The following is a 20,165-nucleotide window of genomic DNA, read 5'->3' as shown; positions in this document are numbered from 1 at the left end:
ACATTCTGGAATGATCTCAGTTCCCAGACCTGAATATTATTAAAATTTGTGGTGTGATTTAAAGCGGGCTGTTCATGATTGGAGGCTATAGGCTATGGTGCACTATATAACCCTGTGGCACAGCCTAAGCTTTTGCCCTTAATGGCATTTTTTCCCTTACATTACTTTTACTTTTATACTTTAAGTAGTTTTGAAACCAGTACTTTTACACTTTTACTTAAAAAAGTAAACCCTAGTATCTATAATTCTACCTGAGTAATGAATGTTGAATGAATGAATACTTTTGACACCTTTGTCAGACATGACACTGGCTTCTTGTACTGGCTGGATGAACACTGTGCCTTGCCGACCACTGAGGAAAGTTATCTATTGTGGGTGGGACAGCCAAGGTGGACTGTTATACCCTGGGTCTTAAGTGTTGCTTTGGGTCATTGTCCTGTTCGAAGATAAATATCTGTCCGAGTCTCAAATCACTGACAGACCCAAACAGGTTTTGCTTAAGAGTATTGCTGAATATAGCACCATCCATCTTCCCCTCGACTCGGACCAGTTTCCCTGTCCCTGCTGCTGAAAAACATCCCCACAGCATGATGCTTCCACCACTATGTTTCACTGTGGGGATGGTGTTTTTGGTATAATGATATGTGTTAATTTTGTGCCAGACATTTTCCTGACAGGGCACTTTGCTCCATACATTTGGGGAGTCTCCAACTCATAATGAGCCTTCCTATTTTTGTCTGCAAGTAAAGATTTTTTTCTGGCCACTCTTCCATGAAGCTATGGAGCTGTAAGAAACCAACCAGGAGTTTGGATGCAAATGCAGACAGGTTTATTTATCCAAATCAGAAGGCAAAAATCGTAGTCAAAACAGGCTAAGTTCAAAAAGACCAGAAAAGACACGCTAGGCTAAAATCGTAGTCAAGGGAAAGCGGTAGATCAAAAACCAGGAAAACAGTAACAGTAATAACGCTCGATAAGACACAATGTGGCAATATCTCGCAACTAGGCAGTGCATGAGTCCAGTTTATATAGTCCTGTAGATGAGTGATCTCCCACAGGTGTGTGGGAGAGGAGGAGTCAGCCTCAATACTCAGGAGAGGTGGATCTTAAAGGTGTAGTGCGAGCAGGTGTGACAGAACCCCCTTCCCTACGCGCTACTCCAGGAGCGCCAAGAGTCCGGCCGGGGGGTCGGCCCCGAGGTCTGGGTGCAGGACGTTCCGGCCTGCGGGAGTGGAAATCCGTAATGAGAGAGGGGTCCAGTATGTCCGGTGTAGACACCCAGCTCCTCTCCTCGGGACCGTACCCCTCCCAGTCCACTAGATACTGGATGTGCCCCCGTCTCCGACGTGAATCCACAATGGTGTTGACCTTGTAGGCAGGACTGCCGTCGATGTCCAGAGCTGGAGGAGGCGATGAGAGAGGGGAAGCATCATCCAGTGGACCAGGAATAACCGGCCTGAGGAGAGACACATTAAAACTGGGTGAGACTCTGTAGTTATGGGGCAAAAGCAATTTATAAGTCACATTGTTTATTCTTTGCAGTATTTTGAAGGGTCCAACAAACCGTGGACTGAGTTTACGACAGGGCAGGCGCAACTTGAGGTCCCTTGTGGAAAGCCAAACTCTGTCACCTGGGTTAAATAAAGGGGTTTTGAGACCAGAGCGCTGTAGCCCACTTTAGGGCTTTACCAGAGAGTAGTGAAGTTACAAACATTATTTTAGCGTTATCGTTGGGACCAGGCGGGGGTTGTTGGGCGAAGTAAATATCGCATTGCAATAAAAATCCCTCACATACCTCTGGGTCTCCGTGGTATTTCTCCGGCAGGGCGACTTTGAGAGGAGTTAATGCAGGTGGCTGGGGTTCTGGTACCGGAGGAGGTTGTGCTGGTGGGTTAACCACCTGCTGGACGGGATTAGCAGGCTGGTTGCTAAACAGAGCCTCCAGACGCTCAGTCAGTGAGTTAAATGCTGTACCCAGTTGATTGAGTTGTTGTTGTACGAGTTCTACAGCTCGTGATTGTTCAGCCACGACCTCATTAAGGTCCCGGTTCCCTGCTGCATCCATGGGTGGCGAGATATTCTGTAAGAAACCAACCAGGAGTTTGGATGCAAATGCAGACAGGTTTATTTATCCAAATCAGAAGGCAAAAATAGTAGTCAAAACAGGCTAAGTTCAAAAAGACCAGAAAAGACACGCTAGGCTAAAATCGTAGTCAAGGGAAAGTGGTAGATCAAAAACCAGGAAAACCGTAACAGTAATAACGCTCGATAAGACACAATATGGCAATATCTCGCAACTAGGCAGTGCATGAGTCCAGTTTATATAGTCCTGTAGATGAGTGATCTCCCACAGGTGTGTGGGAGAGGAGGAGTCAGCCTCAATACTCAGGAGAGGTGGATCTTAAAGGTGTAGTGCGAGCAGGTGTGACAGGAGCTATCAAGTGTACAGCTTATTGTGTTCGTAAAGACAGATGCTCCAGTCTCCTCTTGAGAACTGCAGCTTCTTCAGGGTTATCTTTGGTCTTTGTGCTGGCTCTCTGATTAATACCCTACTTGACCGGTCTGAGAGTTTTGGTGGGCGGCCCTCTCTCGGCAGGTTTGTTCTGGTACCATGTTCTTTCCATTTGATGATAATGAATTTGACGTTGCACCTGGGCATCATCAGAGATTTAGATCAGGATTTTTTTATTTTCTACAACTTTGTCCCTGACTTGCATGGAGATCTCCTTGGCCTTCATGGTGTTGTTTGGTTAGTGGTCTCTCGCTTAATGGTGTTGCAGACTTTGGGGCCTTTCAGAAAAGGTGTGTATATACTGACAGATCATGTGACACTTAGATTACACACAGATGGCCTTAATTTCACTAATCATGTTAGTTCTAAAGGTAATTGGTTGTACCTTTTATGGACTTCATAACAGAGGTGAATACACAAGCACATGCCATTTTTTTATTTCCACAATTTTATATATATTTTTCATTTCACTTCACCAACTTAGACTATTTTGTGCAGATGCATCACATACAATTTAGATTAATGCTTTTGCAAGCCACTGCAGACATATGTGGAATTGCAAATGATTTTACACTGTTGTGAGCTGTGTATGATCAAAAAAAGCAACTTGCAACAGTCCAAAACCCCACTAGACTATATTCACTCAGGTGCACCCATGGAAAGAATCATCGTGGACATTCTTGGGTCTGTTTTCCCTAACAGATGCTAGAAATCACTATGTGCTCTGGCAATGAACTATTTTGCCAGTTGGCCTAAGGCCTTGCTGAACAGAAACTTTCTGCAGGTCCCAGAGGAGCTTCACAGCAACCAGGTTTGCAAATTTGAGTCAGTGGTCAAGGCTGAGGTATGCAACCAGCTGGGCATTTATGGAAACACAATTCCACTCCAGCCTCAGTAAGATGGACTCAACAGCATGCAAATGGCCCAGCATGCCACATCACGATTCACCAGATTCATGCCAATTCTGCTGATGCTCTGCAAGGACATTTAGCACTTTTCAGAGGATGTTTGCAGTCCTAAAGTGTGGGAGGGGGTTAAGGGGGCCAGGCTGAAATTTTGCAACATTTCAAATAGATTAAGGTCAGGGCTTTGACTTGGACATTACAAAACATTATCTTTATTTTTCTTCTACTCTTTGGTAGAATGACTTGAGTCATTGTCTTGCTGCATAACCCACCTTCTTGAGATTCAATTCATGAACAGATGTTTTCAGTTCATGTGTCATGAACTGACATGTTCCTTTAGAATTCTCTGATATAATTTAGAATTCATTATTCAATCAGTGAAGGCAAACCATCCTGGCCCAGATGCAGAAAAACAGGCCCATCACCACAGTGTTTAGCAAATGGTCTAAGGTTCTTATGCAGTGTTTTTCTTTTTCCAAATATAACGCTTTTATTATTAAACCAATATGTTCTATTTTGTTCTCATCTGTCCACAAAACCATCTTCCAATAGCCATCTTAATTAGAGAGAGGCCTTCAGTTGCTTAAAAGTTCCCCTGGGTTCCTTTGTGACCTCGCCAACTATTACACACCTTGCTCTTGGAGTGATTTTCGTTGGTCAGCCACTCCTGCGGGAGAGTAACAATTGTCCTGAATTTATTCCATTTGTCCACAAACTGTCTGAGAATCAACAGCTCTTTTTTGTGATCCTCAGAAATGTCCCTTGTTCGTGCCATGATACAGTTCCACAATCATGTGTTTTGAAGAGCAGACTTTGATAGATCCCCTGTTCTTAAAATAAAACAGGGTGCACATCCACACCTGATCATCATCCCAGTGATAAAAAAAACACCTGACTTTAATTTTACCTTCAAACTAACGCTAATCCTAGAGGTTCAAATACTTTTGTTTATTTTCATTTATTTAAATGTACTTTTTTACATGTCGGCTTTCCTTTTAAAGGGGAGACTTTTATTATAGCAGTTTTTTTATTCCGGATTCAGGACAGCAGGTGGCAGCAGTCAGGCCAGAGACTCTTTAGAGAGGTGAGAATACCCACTTTATAATAATGTCTGGGTTTGTCAGACCACCACCAGGGGGCGCACTCGAGTAAGTCTGAAATGGATGAGTTCATATGGCGCAATTAAGCAGAATCAGAGTTTTTAAATATTAGATATTTTTATCCAGAAAAATGTTATAAAAACACTGTTTATTTTCTTATCTCAGAAAAGTATCAAATGTTCCTGCACAGAATATATAATTTAAAAAGCTTCAGTTATTAGTCTTTTTAAAGATCTTCTTCAGCATCAGCTCACTAACCAGTCAGCTCACAGTAGCAGTAATGCTAGCGCCTGGGTTGTCCAAAATCGTTTCCTGTTTTGAACAGGAAATAAATAGATAAGTTTTCTTTGCTTTATTGAGAACAAAACGTCATAGTACATTCTAAATTAAAGAAATTCCATAGAGTAGTAAGTTAAATAATATTTTATAAAAGTTTTTAGCCGATTAGCTCTATTCAGCCCCATTCATTGAGGACTCACTCGCGGGCTCCCTCTATCGGTTGCAGTAATTTTCTGGTATACCGGGGAAATAGACAGCCTCTCCATAAACTGTCTCTGGTCTCTGTTTACCGTGTGTTTATGTGTGGAGGGAAAGTTGAAACCGCTGTTAATCGGGTTATTAGCGGATATTAACACATTTTACTGTGTTTATTTTCTACCTTTAACAGTTTATAGTTAAATAAATGCGTTATTACCTGTATGGTCGACATGCCTGTTACTGCGAGCCTGTTTAACAGCTGGGCTGAGGAGAATAACAACATCATCAGAAAGTGGAAGGTAGGAGACAGCGTTAGCTCAGATATACTGTATCTCTAATTATACTCAGCTACTCTCTAATTACTCAGCTCTACTGTTTAATTACGCAGCTATACTTTCTATTTGCTTAGCTATACTCTACTTGTATATATACTCTAATTACTCAGATATACTCTTATTACTTAGCTATACTCTAATTGCTTAGATATAACTTACGTATTTCTCAGCTATACTCTAATTAATCAGCTGTACTTTTTAATTACTTACCTATACTCTAATAACTCAGTTGCACTCTTTAATTACTTAGCTATACTCTCTAATTAATCAATTATACTCATTACTTAGCTATACACTTCAATTTCTCAGCAGTACTCTTCTAAGCTATACTCTCTAATTACCTAGATATACTCGAATTACTCAGCTATACTCGAAATACTCAGCTGTACTCTTTCTTTTATTATTAGGCTACGCTCTTTAATTTTTCAGCTGTACTCTTTAATTACGCAGCTATACCCACTAATTACTCACTTGTACTCTCTAATTACTCAGCTATACTCTTTAATTTCCTACCTATAATCTCTAATTACTCACCTATACTCTCTAATTAATCACCTATACTCTTTAATTACCTACCTATACTCTCTAATTGCTTACCTATACTCTTTTATTACTCACCTATACTATCTAATTACTCAGATATTCTCTAGTTATTTTGCTATGCTCTCTAATTACTCAGCTATACTCTTTAGTTATTCAGATATTCTCTTTAATTACTCAGATATACTCTGTAAATACTCAACTATAGTCTCTAATTACTCAGCTGTGCTCTCTAATTCTTTAGCTATACTATAAATACTTATATATTCTTTAATTACTCTGATATATTTTCTAATTACTCAGCTATACTCTGTATATACTAAGCTATACGTTTCAGTTTAAAGTACAATTCATAAATTTGAATTAATTATCTTTAAAATTAATTTCAGGAATATGAAAAATGCCTCCAGCCACAGCGAGACACAGTAAAGCAGTGTTATACAGAACTCATTAAACTCCAGCAAAAAATACAAGGTGAGAGATACGTTTTATTTAATCATATTTAGTACCAGTCAAAAGTTTAAACACATCTCTTCTCTTTTAATGTGTTTTATTTGTTTTTATGATTTTTTTTTTTACATTATAAATTTAATATTGAAGACTATATTAAATCTATACAGGAACACATGCAGAATTATTCAGTAAACATAAAGTGATAAATAAACCAGAATATGTTTAATACTTTAGATTATTCTAAGTAGCACATTTATCTTTAAGGACAGATCTGCATGCTTTTGTGTATTGTCAGTGTAAATTATAGTTAATTAGTTTAAGAATGATCTCTTTCTGCTTCTGAAATTTCTCCACAGGTTTACCAGCCACTGCAGAGCTACTTAAACTTGATCTCACAGTTTCATACAACACCTTACTGTTTTCACTCAGCCACTCCAAACCTGAGGAGATCAGGCGCTCAGTCACTGACAGTCTAATCCGAGGTACATCTCCAACTTCTGATGTTGAACAGAAATACTGAAACTTACAGCAAGCTATTTTAGTCTAAAATCACACCAGCCTGCTGCTAACCCTGTTAAGCGCTGCCGAAGCAGCATTAGCTTTACCGGCTAACCACATTAAGCGCTAGCTCTTTGGCTGTTCAGAGGCGAGTATATCGGACTGTTGCCTGCGTGTTTACCATGTTAAAACAAGCTAGCTGATATCGTCTGGCTTACCAGAACACTCAGTGTTCCTCAGTGTAGTGCTGTCGAGTGCCATTTACTAGCTAGCGCTAGCAGTTCTTCGCTAATGTTGCTGCACCCAGCCTTAGTGGAAACCTGGAAATCTTAGCTTACTGTAAATAAACAGAAGCATTTTATTCACCCCAATAAACAGTTTTCAGAAGAGAAATGTGGGTAGATTAACATCCGGCGCTTGTTTGACTGTAGTTTAAGAACTACAGTTTTGTTTACTTAACTTAGTTACACCACCACCACCTCCCAGCTGTGCTCTATAATTCGTTGCGCTTATGTATGAAAATATACCCAAAAATAGACCCTCATTGATGCAATGTACAAAGTGCTTTTTTATAGTAGAAATTGTAATTCTAGACATTTATAATTACTATAATTCCACTAGTACATGTGAGTTCAGTGAATTCTGGCAATCACAAATGCTAATTCAATGCATTTTGGATATGTGCAGTTTTACATTTTTATAATATAATATTACATGTCTACAATTTAAGTTTTCAGTAATTACTGATGTGATTTTAGGCTAAGTGACTTGCTATACATTATAAAAAGTCCAGTTTTGAGTTTTTGCATTCTTAGCTTTGTTTCTCTTTCTTGTATGCTTTCCAGTACTTGAAGTGTTTGAAGCTGAGGCGCCCAGTACTGATCCAGTTACATTATGGCAAGTTGTATCAAAAACTGTTGGTGGTGCAGAGTATCAGGCCTGGATCCACCCGCTGCTGCTGATCCAGTGGGTCATCTGCCTCTCAGAATGTCAGTTTGAAGAAATCCTTCATCTTCTTCAGCAGATTAAACCACAAGTAAGATTCAGCAGAAGTAAGAAAGTAATGCTAGATATAAACATCTTCATCTCTAACATCAAATGTATAAATTATTTACCCAAAAAATATATAGTCAGTCTGTGAAAATATGTTTGGTCTCTGAGGTTTGCTATTTCTTTGAGCTAGGGCAGTTAACAAGACTGGTTGTGCTGTCCCTTAGTTATTGAGACTTTCACACTACGTGACTGATCGGTTTCACAGTGCCACAAATTACACATTTTCTCGCTGTGGGAAATCATAGACTCACCTGGCTGCTCTCCAGAAACACACCAGGACTAAATGCACGAGCACTAGCGATGCCATACCAGAGAATCTCTTTAGAGGAGAATACACAATTGCAGTCCAAAATGAATGGATTCATATGAAGCCTAGCAAATATTTGGCATGCTAGGTATCTAACCCAGTCGGTGACTGGGAGTCAGGAGCAGCAGCTACCTACAGCCAGTGGGATCACGGAGAAAGAGAGAAACGCAGGTCCAAAGCACACCCTCTGCATTTGCAGAGCTGTTTACGGAGAGTCTGACCACATTCTGTCCCCCCTGTTATCAGAAAATGACTGTTAAACTCCAGAGGGAGACTATTATAACGTTATTCAGAAAACCATGAAATTCCCAAGGGTTTACATGTTTTTTTTGCTATTGTATATAAATGACTACAGTTGTGGTCTGATTAGACATTTGACAGACTAAGAGAGGGGGTGCATCATTGGATAGAGGGAAGCAAGTTAGTTGTTTTGACCAATTGCTCTCCCCCATAGGCAATTTTTCAGATTTAAAATTTTTACCATCACCTTTTTCAGTGTTATTGCGAATAAGAAGCCTAAACTGCTGTGGATTGGAATTGTATCATCACAGTTTCGGGTCACTGCTCCACAGCTTTCACTGCTTCACAGTTTATCTATTGCAGTCCTATTCTATTGGAAATACTTTCTACTGCGTCTAAACTGTGTGTATGTGTGCATTTGCACATCTGTGTCAAGTTAAAGTAGCTGAATACATTAATTAAAAGGGGTGTCCAAAAACATTTGGACATAGTGGGGAATTATTGTAAATGAGTATGATAAGTAATTGCAGACTTTTGAAGGACAGTGTAGTTGAGGTCAGAGGTCTGAGCGAGGGTTGTTTGTAATGGAGGGTTTTATAAGCATCAAGACTTAACGTGAAATTAGGCCAAGAAACAAAAGGCACATTCAGAAGGGCAAATAAGGACAGTATAAAAGTCTCTTATGTAAGGACCGGTTTGTAATGATTGTGTACATACAGTTCAGTCTGCATGTACGTGGATAAAAAGGCCACTTTTATTTGTTAACAAAAGCTCTGTTACATGTACCTCTTATAATTTTATTGGATATAATTATTAGGACAGATGAATGTAATCTTAAATGAAATTGCCACGTGTAGCATGCTGTTTTCTGGCAGCCAGTACACATTCTCAGATGCTATATTTGTCCTGGTGGTGCAGGCCATGCATGAAAAGCAGCTTTTTTCAGTTTCTTAAGGTTAATAGGTCTTTTGCCGTATTTTGTCTTCAGGAAGTTCATCAAGAAAAAGTCAATAGTTACTCTTATAATGTACTTCAGTATGTTGTCATACTACAGTACACCATCAAAGCATTATCCACAAAATGAACTGCTCGAATGTTTCTGTTCAGCTGCTACTTCATGGGAAATCCCAAACAACCCCAAATAAGAAAAGTTTGGTGAGTATGGAAAGTGTGAATAGAAATAATTTGAGTATTTCTTACATTTACATGAACTTTTATATATATATATATATATATATATATATATATATATATATATATATATATATATATATATATATATATATATATATATACACACACACACACACACACACTCACACAGCTCTGAAAAAAAAATAAGACCACTTCAGTTTCTCAATAAGATTCTCAGATTCTGCTATTTATAGGTACATGTTTGAATAAAATGAACTTGTTGTTTTATTTTATAAACTAAGGACAACATTTCTCCCAAATTCCAAATAGAAATATTGTCATTTAGAGCATTTATTTACAGAAAATGAGAAATGGCTGAAATAACAAAAAAAAATGCAGAGCTTTCAGACCTCAAATAATGCAAAGAAAACAAGTTCATATTCATAAAGTTTTAAGAGTTCAGAAATCAATATTTGGTGGAATAACCCTGTTTTTTAATCACAGTTTTCATGCATCTTGGCATGTTTTCCTCCACCAGTCTTACACACTGCTTTTGGATAACTTTATGCCACTCCTCCTGATGCAAAAAAATCAAGCAGTTCAGCTTGGTTTGATGGCTTGTGATCATCCATCTTCCTCGTCATTTTTAAGTGGTCTCTTATTTTTTTTCTCTTATTGAATGTATGTAAACTATCTACATGTAGGCATGGCAATTCTATAAAAGTTAAAAGTAGTTTTGATGTGTGATGGTAGGGGCAAATACTGGGTGATATTTTATTTTTTTTGCATAGTTGTGAGCATTGTTTTACTTTATATTTATATGAATTTGGATATTTGAATACTTGGTTTTAAGAATTAACTAATTAATTTGTGATGAAGCTGAATTTATTGTCAACTACAAATCTACAAACTACAAATATTAATAGAGAAACATTTTGTATTGTTGACCCTTTAAATGTGTCCTTCTGTTAAAATCCACTTATTGTGAAATACAATATGTCTCTCTGAGTTGTATTTGGCCCATTGTCTGCAGTAACTAGTAAACAAAAATATTCAGAAAAACACTCAGTGGAGTACCTGTGTTTTCTGCCAAAAAATAGCAACACGCCCAAAATTTACCTGAACACACCTCCCTTCCAGACCACCACGCCCATCAGTGTAGATTTATTCCTAAACTCTGACACTATTTTAACAGCGCGGATGCAAGGCATGGAAATAGACTGTTGACGGGGTGTAAGGTAGCAAAGAGCATCGCGACGTACCTTGTGCAGAGTGTACGATAGGGCCCTGAGAGGTCAAGCTAAACTTCTATAGGCTGAATAGGTGTATTAATGTAAATGCATCTTTTTTTTGACATTTTAAAAACCTTGCTTTCGAAAGAAGATGTTTTTGGAGCACAGTTTCTATTTACTTTATGGCTGAGGAAGTCGATAATACATTTTATCAAACATTTCAAACACTTCTGCCATCAATATTCAGAATATATGTTTATTATCAGTAATCCTTAGTTTTTACATTGACATTTCTACATGTAATTTTAAGGTTCAAGAAGTTGATTTGTTGTAATCTCTGGTCCTCTCTTGTTTCTCCTCACAGAATAAGATCACATCGTCAGGGGATCTCCTTGCAGAAATCCGAAACCTCACCTTCTCCATCCAAGAAGACGCCTCCCTGCTCGTTGCCATAGCAGCCAAAGACCTCAAGGACCTTTTGCACATCTGTACTTTTATTTCCAAAGGTATCTCCTCTGAGATCTTGAACACGCTGTGACCTTCTAACTGCTATTAGAAAAATGTTGCCCTTTCTTTCAGGTAAATAAGAATTATCTGTGTTTTAGGAGTGGAGCTGATGAATAAAGAGAATTATACTGAATCTCTTCTGGCTTTTCAAGAAGCTGCCACTCTCTCCTCACCCAGGACTCTCCTGGCTCATGTCCACACTCTCACAGGTCTTAGCTTCACTAAGCTGGTAAGACGTTTTGGTCTAAAATCTCTGGTGTACTCCAATTAAATCTCAACTTGTTTGGAATGTTCACCAGTATAACAGAGACAGCCCTAGTTATATCACAGGACAGCTTCCAACAGCTACACACCAAAGGCTCAAAACACAAAAAAAAACATCAAAAAGGCATCTTGGATCCCTTCCCGAAATGTATTCAGTTTTACACAGGACCAAAAAGTATGAACAAAGTTTGAGTCTGTTTCTCTTTATCCCTCCAGCAATTACGAGATTAAGATCTTAGTTTTACGTCAGATGTAATGGGACACACACCTTCATAAAGTTCATGTCAGTCCAAAGAATATTTATATTTAAGTCCTGGGGTTCATCAAGATGTTTATTGTAAATGTGAGATGGCTGTTGTGTTCTTTTTGTTGAGCAGTATTTTGTGCCTTGAAACTCTCTCATGGATGCCATTTTTTATTATTATCTTTTTTCTTATTATTGAATCATTAACTTAACCTTAACTGACGCAACTAAGACCTGCAGTTCCTTAAAGGTCACCTTCCGCGAAAATCCGATTTTTCTTGTTTTTTGTGGAATACAGTAGGTCTCTCCGAGTTGAATGTGTACACCTGCACATTAAACTGTTTTGCAGCCCCCATTGTCTGCAGGAGCTAAGCAAAGAAATCCCCCCTCCCCCCCTCCGAAAAACGGGTGAATTTTGAATTATCTTTCTGCCTACGTAGGCAGAAACTCACAGACCAGCCCTCCTTGGCTCGAGAAACTCCCAGAGGCGGAGCTGAAGCGACGCAACATCACCGCTCATCAGTTAGGAGGTGGGAGGCAGTGAGCGGCAGAGCGGCGGAGGGGCGTCGCAGTGCTCCTAGCCAATCAGAGGAGAGATATTTGCATTCTGTTTGCATGTATGAATATTCATGAGCAAAGCTGGAATCCGGTCATTTTGGACACACCCCTAAAACAGTCCATTAAAAAAGAGCTATACAGAGACACCTGAGCACTTTTTTTTTTACAAAAACGGCTCACATGTCATTCATTCATACTAGAGACCACAACTAGACATTTTAAAATGAAAGAAAAAACGACGGAAGGTGAGCTTTAAATGTTGTTCTGGGTTCTTTTGTGACCTCCTGGATAAGTTGTCCATGCCCTTTTTGAATAATTCTGGTAGGCTGGTCACTCCTGGGTGGGTTCACCTGTGTTTCATGTTTTCTCTATTTGTGTATAATAGCTCTCACTGTGGTTTGCTGGAGTTCAAAAGCTTTAAAAAATGACTTTATAATCTGTTCCAGACTGATAGATGATCAATAACTTTGTTTTCTCATCTGATTTCTTTTGATTTGGGGCGTAATCTGACGCTTTTTGATATCTTTAATCTGCTTTGTGTTGTCAGACAGGTTCTATATTTAGGGTGATTTCCTGATTCTACAGATCTTGCAGTTATATCAGGTCTGGTTGTGGTTAGTATTGATATTGAACTCAGCTTTCCAAAAAGTGTGATTAATCACAGTAAATTTATGGAGGCAAACACTTTTTCACAAAGGGCTAGATTGGTTTGGATTTTTTTTGTACCTTAGTAAATTAAATAATCATTTAAAAGCTCTTTTTATATTTACTTAGGTTACATTTATTTGATATTAAAGTTTGTTTGATAAACTGAAAAATGTAAGTATGATGCAAAAATGCAAAAACAAAAGAAATCTTTAAGAGGCAAATACTTTTTAATGCCACTGTATGATATATTGTATATTTATTGACATTTTATTCAGTGTATGAAAGGACTTCATACAATCACAAATATCACAAATAAGTGTTGCACTGTTGTTTTTGTTTTCTAGGGAAGGCTCCAGAGTGCCCTTCACTGTAACAGAAAGGCCTTGGAAGTGGACTTCAGCTGCCAGAGGGCACTGTATCAGAGCTCACTTGTCTACAAGCAATTGGGCAACAGTCAGGCTGAAATAGAGGCTCTAAATCTCCTTCACTCTGTAAGTGACTGTACAAATGCTTTGTTTTCTTTAAAACACTGTGTATTCTTAAAACACTATAATTATTAAGGACTGCTGATTTTTAGGATACAGAAACTGCTTTAAAACTGTCCCTCAGTATTCTGCTGCTGTTTTCCAGTTTAGAATGGAAATATATGACATGTCTGTTTTTTTGTTTTTTGTTCATAGGCTGCTTTGTTAAATAATGAGAAAGATCCATCAAACACTCCAGCCCCCCTCATATCTCCTGAAATGCTGCTTGGGAAGGAACAAATGGCTTTCATTAGCCAAAAACCCTCACCAGTTTCAATACTGCACACACTGGCACATAGATGTGTGCTTAATGACAGGCAAGTATGCTGATACAGAGGCCAAAAGGTTTATTATTTAATAGATTGTAGGTGTGTAAATACAGGACTTCATGAAAGTATTACAAAGTTAACAAAACAAAATAAGCATAAATACATTACGAAATGTACAATATACAACCCAAAATCAGAAAAGGTTGAAACAGAATAAAAAGGCAAATAACAGATTTTTTATTTATATTTACTCACATTTACTTTTACGTGATTTGATTTCAGGCAGTGTGACCCCAAGATATTTCAAGCTGAAGTTAAAAAATGAAGTACAAATAAAATTACTTATTGGTGAAATGGAGGAATTAATATATGTTAAAAATTGAATAAATTAAACAGATAAAGCATGAAATATCTTGGGTTCATATTGTCTGCAGTGCAATAAAAGTCAAAGTAAACATAGAAAACACTGATTTTATTTTATAAGCATTTTAGTAACTTTTATATTTACTTTTAGTAAGTTTGAGTTGGGGCTGTAAATTAGGAGAGCAAAGATTTAGGTCTTAATTTTTTTTGAGGTCAAGACTGTCTATGCTATGTACATATAAGAAAAATAAAGAACGTATATTTTTTTGTTTTCATTAATTGGGTATTCTTGTTGTTTGCACAGATAGTCATTCCTGTATTGTTGTCTCAATTAGGAATTCAGAAGGGGCTGAATACTATCTTGACCTTTTGGCTTCTTTACAGCCGGGCTCCAGACAACATGTAAGTTGTTCATTTCAGAAAAGTATGTTATTGAATGTTACTGTATATATGCAGAGTTGCTAGTTTCATCACTGGTCACTAGCAGTGTTTATTTAAAATCTTTAAATCTTTAAAGTACTAAGCCTGAGCATTGCTTTACCAGCTAAACAATATCTGGCCAGTGGTGGACTGATCAGATGCTGATTGAAGCCAGCAACTGATGGGTGTACCAGATGAAACGACCAATTATCAGAGTATAAATTGATGGTACTGTATGTTAGGGGTGCGCAGTTTGTCAGTATTTTGCTTAAAGAACACAGGTCATCCATATGTTTCTGTAAAGAGTGATTAGTCCTGATTAAAATGATAGAATGCTGTATAATTGGTTTAAAAATTAATATGTTCTCACTATAAGTATTTGAGAGATTTTAAAATGTGTTTCAATTTGTGAAAAAGAATTATGATTTTTTTTATTGAAAGCAACAGTAAATAGTAGTAGTATTCCTAAGTTGGGAGGGGACTACATATTGTAATGAATGGTATTAGTGTAATGGCACAACCATCCCTGCAATGTCTAATATATATATTAATTCTAAAACCAGAGTGGTCTGATTGGTTTGTTGGATGTAATTGGATGTAATTTGACAGTATTTTATTAATAAGCAAAAGGAAACAATATCCTCAAAAACATATAATTTCACATAGCAATTTATTTACATTAACCTGCATTAAAAGTACTCTTTCATATGCTTGGTGCAATTACACATTCTCACCAGAGAGTAATTGGGAAAAAAAAACTTACATACAGGTGCTTTAAATATTATGATATTTTTACTGTATCGCCCTGCCCCACTCTAGTATATACTCTTAAGAAATGCAATGGCAATATAAAAAAAAGTCGCCACCAAAAAAAAAAAAAGTCACACACACTAATATTTGGCTGGACCGCCTTTGAATCTTTGATTGCTGCACACATTTGCTGTGAGTTTCGATCGGCTTCTGCAATGTCACAAGATTTATTTCAATCCAGTGTTGCATTAATTTTTCACCAAGATCTTACAGCAGTATTGATGATGGTAGAGTCTGACCACTGCACAAAGCAGCACTTCTCCATCCAGCACATCCCAAAGATTCTCAATGAGGTTAAGATCTGGAGTCTGTGGTGAACTCTCTCAATCCATGTGTGAAAACGATGATCTTATGCTTCCTGAATCACTCTTTCACTATTTGAAAACTGTTTCACTCTTTCACTGTCAAAAGGTGTGCACCTCAGTCCGGCATAGTTTTGCGCAGATATTTCCAGTTACAGCCAAAATCACGTTTTTATTCCAGAAAATCGCTCTATTTTACCTTTTAAAAGGCCATTTAAATGTTCTGATTAAAGGGCCGATTATTGTTGCTTTGCTGGTTTTCTCGGGTTTTGAGTGCTTGGCTGACTCTAAGATTACGTTTACATTACAAGCCACGTTGCTAAAATCCGATTTTTTGCTCAGATCGGATTTGGCTATCTTGACGGTTCTTGAACAACTCTGTTCCTGAAACGCCTCACATGCGCACATTGATACGTGTATAAATGTCTCCTTCTTCACCAACAATAAACGTCATATTTGAGAGACGACTCGTAGCTTTATAAAGGGAAATGGATGAGTTTGTTAGCAGCTCATATGTGGAGCATCTTTTGCTGGAGTGGAGAGTAAACAGCTGGTCTGAACTGGTTCATGTTCAGGTCGAGGAGGTGAAAAAAGGACAGGTGGTTTGCTTTAGCTGTTTTTACAGCTATAGCTGCACAGCTGCACCAAGAGATGCGTGCATACGAGAGAAAAGTATATAGTGCAGCGTAAAAGCAAAAAGATGAGTGAATTCTGATTTGACTGTTCACATTTATATTGCATGTCCATGGATCAGATACGTGTACAGTTTAAAACCACATAAGAATGTGACTTAAATCTAATTTGAAAAAACAAACAAACAGATTTGGCTCATTCACACAGCCATGAAAAAAATGAGATCTGAACCACATTAAGGAAAAAATCTTATTTGAGTCACTTCAGCCTGATATTGTAAACGCAGCCTAAAGCACAGACTTAGCTTTCAGTAGGTCCAGATCTCTGAGTGCGAGGGTGGGGGCGGGGCTGGTGACATCACGGGTGTTAATATCGCAATATGTATTCCTACTTGGAATATGCCCGTGTCATATATGGAATATATTCAGTATGTTCAGAAAATAAGCTGACCTCATTCTTTCAGCACATACTGTTGCTAAACATAGACCTGACCAACTGCAGCATCAACCCCACATCATTTATTTACTTAAATCCAGGTGGAGACTTTTTTTTGGCCAGACAGTGTACATGAATTTGTTGCTAATCTGAATGATCTGTATTTATTTACACATTGCAGATACCTACAAGCAATGATCCCCCTTTCCCAAGAATCCCTGTGATCTACCTTGAAGCCGCATTCGCAATGTTGAAAGCGAGAAGGTCTTGGGATACTCTTGCCATTTGTGATGAAGTCATTACTGAAACTTTGGACCTCATCCCAGAACGAATGCAGCTTCATCCACCAATATCACAGCAGCAGCAGTCAGTTGGCCACATAGACCTGAGTCTGGAATCTGAGACTGTAGAGGAGAAATTGGACTGTGTGCTGTGGTGTGGAGCAGCGTACTTCCTCCAAGGACATGCACATTTGCAGCTCAAGGATACAAAAGAGGCACTGGTCACATTTACCAGGTATAGTATGAAGCTGTTTAAAAGGGCTTCAGTTTGCAGACCATTTATTTTTAATGCTTCTTACCTCTTACCTAATGCTGTTTTGTGTTCTACTACTTTTGCAGAGCTATCAACCAACTGGTGAAAGTGTTTATTAAAGAGAAATGTAAGCAATTATTATGTTCTTTTTGCCTGTTAAATTTAACTACAGCTGCACAGTATGTAGATTGTTAATTGTTATAGAAATACTGCCTTTAGTAATTATTTCTGTAATCTAACAAATGCTTATTATATTGTCTGAATAAGTCAGACCATTTTTAAATACGTCAAATTGTTTATTTAGTAATTTCAGAACTTTCCATATAATTGCAATGCCAGTACTGTGTACAAGTTGTGCAGACCTGGCACAAATTATATTTACAGACAAATTTTTCACTGGTTTGGAAATAAATAGGTAATTGAAGAAAGTGAATATAGTCAAAGCACTTTTACTTACAGTTGCAAGAAAAAGTATGTAAACCCTTTGGGATTACTTGGATTTCTGCATAAATTGGTCATTAAATGTGTTCTGATCTTCATCTAAGTCACAACAATAGACAAACACAGTCTGCTTAAACTAATACCACACAAACAATTATATGTTTGCATGGTTTTATTGAACACAATATTTTAACATTTAACATTTTAACATCACAGTGGAAAAAGTCCACAGGGTGGAAAAAGTATGTGAACCCCTAGGCTAATGACTTTTCTAAGAGCTAATTGGAGGCAGGATGTGATGAGACTGGATGTGTTGGTTAAAGCTGCCCTGCCCTATAAAAACACATCACACACATCAGATTTGAGTTTGCTGTTCTTAAGAAGCATTGCTTGATGTGAATCGTGCCACACACAAAAGAGCTCTCAGAAGACCTACGTTTAATAATTGTTGACTTGCATGAAGTTGGAAAGGGTTACAAAAAGGAGGGTCAACCAGTTATTAAATCCACCCTGCACTGTGAAAGTTAACATGTTGTGTTCAATAAAACCATGCAAACATATATTTTTTTGGTATAAGCAGACTGTGTCTATTGTTATGAATTAGATGAAGATCAGAACACATTTAATAATCAATTTATGCAGAAATCCAAGTAATTCCAAAGGGTTCGCATACTTTTTCTTGCAACTGTAGTTACTTTCTGTTATGTACCTCATATATGCAGTCAACACCAGTATCCAGTTGCTGTCACCACCACTGTAAACAATTCTGACTTGCCAAGAATGGAGCATTTCATAGCAAACCACCCTAAAAGAAAAGGCTGACATTTACATCTTAATGGATTAATTATAGTTCAATTCTTCTTTAATATGTTTGTCAAAATGTACAAGAATTATTTATCCAGATTTATTTTTGGGACAGAATTATGATCATTAACTTTTTATGATGTTCTCTTACTAAATTCTATGTTTCAGTTTCAACAGTGAACAGTGCAGCTGAATCAGGGGATTTTTACAGTAAAGTGGCGACGCTGGATGCTCTAAAGGGACGAACATTGGCAGGCAGAGGGGTGTGTTTTGTAGAGAGAGGGCAGTTAAAGGAGGCCTTGCGGGACTTCCAGCTCAGTTGTCAGGCCTCCCCAGGTACAAAAAAATTATTGACTTTTCTTTTAGTAAACACCTGACCTGACATTCCACTGTAATGTGATTCGCATGATGTTCCACAGTATTGAGATGTCACAAGTAACATTCAGTTTCGGTTTAGATGAGCAGCTGTTACATAACATCTTATTGACTTCAGCTTGAGTAAATGTTATAAATTGCTGTTCTACTATTCTTAGCTCAACTGCTCTGTCAAAATGAAGTCCTATAGAAATGTGGAAATGTGCTAATCCTGGTCAAACTATAACTTTTTTATGTTGGCAGGATGTAGAAATACAGAGATGTGGCTGGTTGAGATTTTGTGGAGGCTGAACCGCAAGGAGGAGGCTGCAGCTTTGTGGAAACACAATCAAGAATCCACTGATTCATCTACACTAGTGTAAGCTGCCTCTGCTGTGTTTGTGCCTCTGCTGGTGTAAACATGGTATTAAATTGTATTACTGTGTTGGCTGTATTTTACTATACTTTGGCTGCATTCAGGATCTTGATGTTGCATAAAGTTGGCCTTTGATGTTGAATAGTGGCCCGGTGTGTGCTGTTAGGAGATAAATTACAGCTCTAATTTGTTTTTCAGAGACATGCCCCTGCATCTACAGACGAGGGAGGAGGATCTAACACACATTGACCACAGCAGCTTAAACAAGAATATGGAGGAATTCATTCAGAGCTGTAGTGTTAAAACAGACAACAATAGATAAAATAAATTGAGGACTATAATGTCTTTGAACATTCCACTTATTGTTTGCTTTTCCATAAAGTGTGTGGTGTGTGTACATGAGAAATAAATAAATGTAAAGAATGTGTTCAATTCTGAATATAGTACATCTCTTTTGGTACACTGTATTATCACCCAAAACATATAGAAATATAATTTGTTTTCTTATGTGCTGTATTTTGTAATGCCCTGCTCAGTGCAGTTCAGCCACTGACCTTGTCTTGGAGTCTCTGCAAAATGCGAAATCCACCGGAGATCCTATGTAAAACTATATAAGGCAGTTGGAACAAAACCCTGGGATGGATTTTTACTTTTAACTAGTGTTTTAAACTTACAGCTAACAATCTCAGTTGTACATCGCTAGTGGTGTTCTATAGACCGATTCTAACCATTTGTTCTTTATCTCTAAATTACTGAGCAAAGCATATAACACTGACGTGATATTTGCACAAATAACACAGGAATTAACTGCCATGCTGTTTCTAGTGATGTTAGCTCCTGTCTGACGAGACATATCGGCTTCAGCTCTACCTGTGGGCAAGCCAAGATGGGTG

The 20,165-nt window shown here is 37.9% G+C and overlaps 1 protein-coding gene across 1 annotated transcript; it reads left to right on the top strand.

Moving 5' to 3' along the window:
- Positions 1-5,061: 5,061 nt before the first annotated feature.
- On the top strand, positions 5,062-19,704 carry fancg (FA complementation group G). The gene is made up of 14 exons (XM_049470541.1): positions 5,062-5,293; positions 6,259-6,343; positions 6,679-6,804; positions 7,666-7,856; positions 11,151-11,292; positions 11,392-11,522; positions 13,352-13,498; positions 13,688-13,848; positions 14,499-14,565; positions 16,945-17,279; positions 17,384-17,424; positions 18,711-18,878; positions 19,161-19,275; positions 19,471-19,704. The coding sequence occupies exons 1-14, from the start codon at positions 5,216-5,218 to the stop codon at positions 19,592-19,594; spliced, it is 1,911 nt and encodes a 636-aa protein (XP_049326498.1). The 5' UTR covers positions 5,062-5,215; the 3' UTR covers positions 19,595-19,704.
- The last annotated feature ends 461 nt before the right edge of the window (positions 19,705-20,165 follow it).

Source organism: Astyanax mexicanus, chromosome 22, assembly GCF_023375975.1.
Source record: "Astyanax mexicanus isolate ESR-SI-001 chromosome 22, AstMex3_surface, whole genome shotgun sequence".
In the NCBI taxonomy this organism is placed as follows: domain Eukaryota; kingdom Metazoa; phylum Chordata; class Actinopteri; order Characiformes; family Acestrorhamphidae; genus Astyanax; species Astyanax mexicanus.
This window is presented reverse-complemented; position numbering and strand designations above follow the sequence as displayed.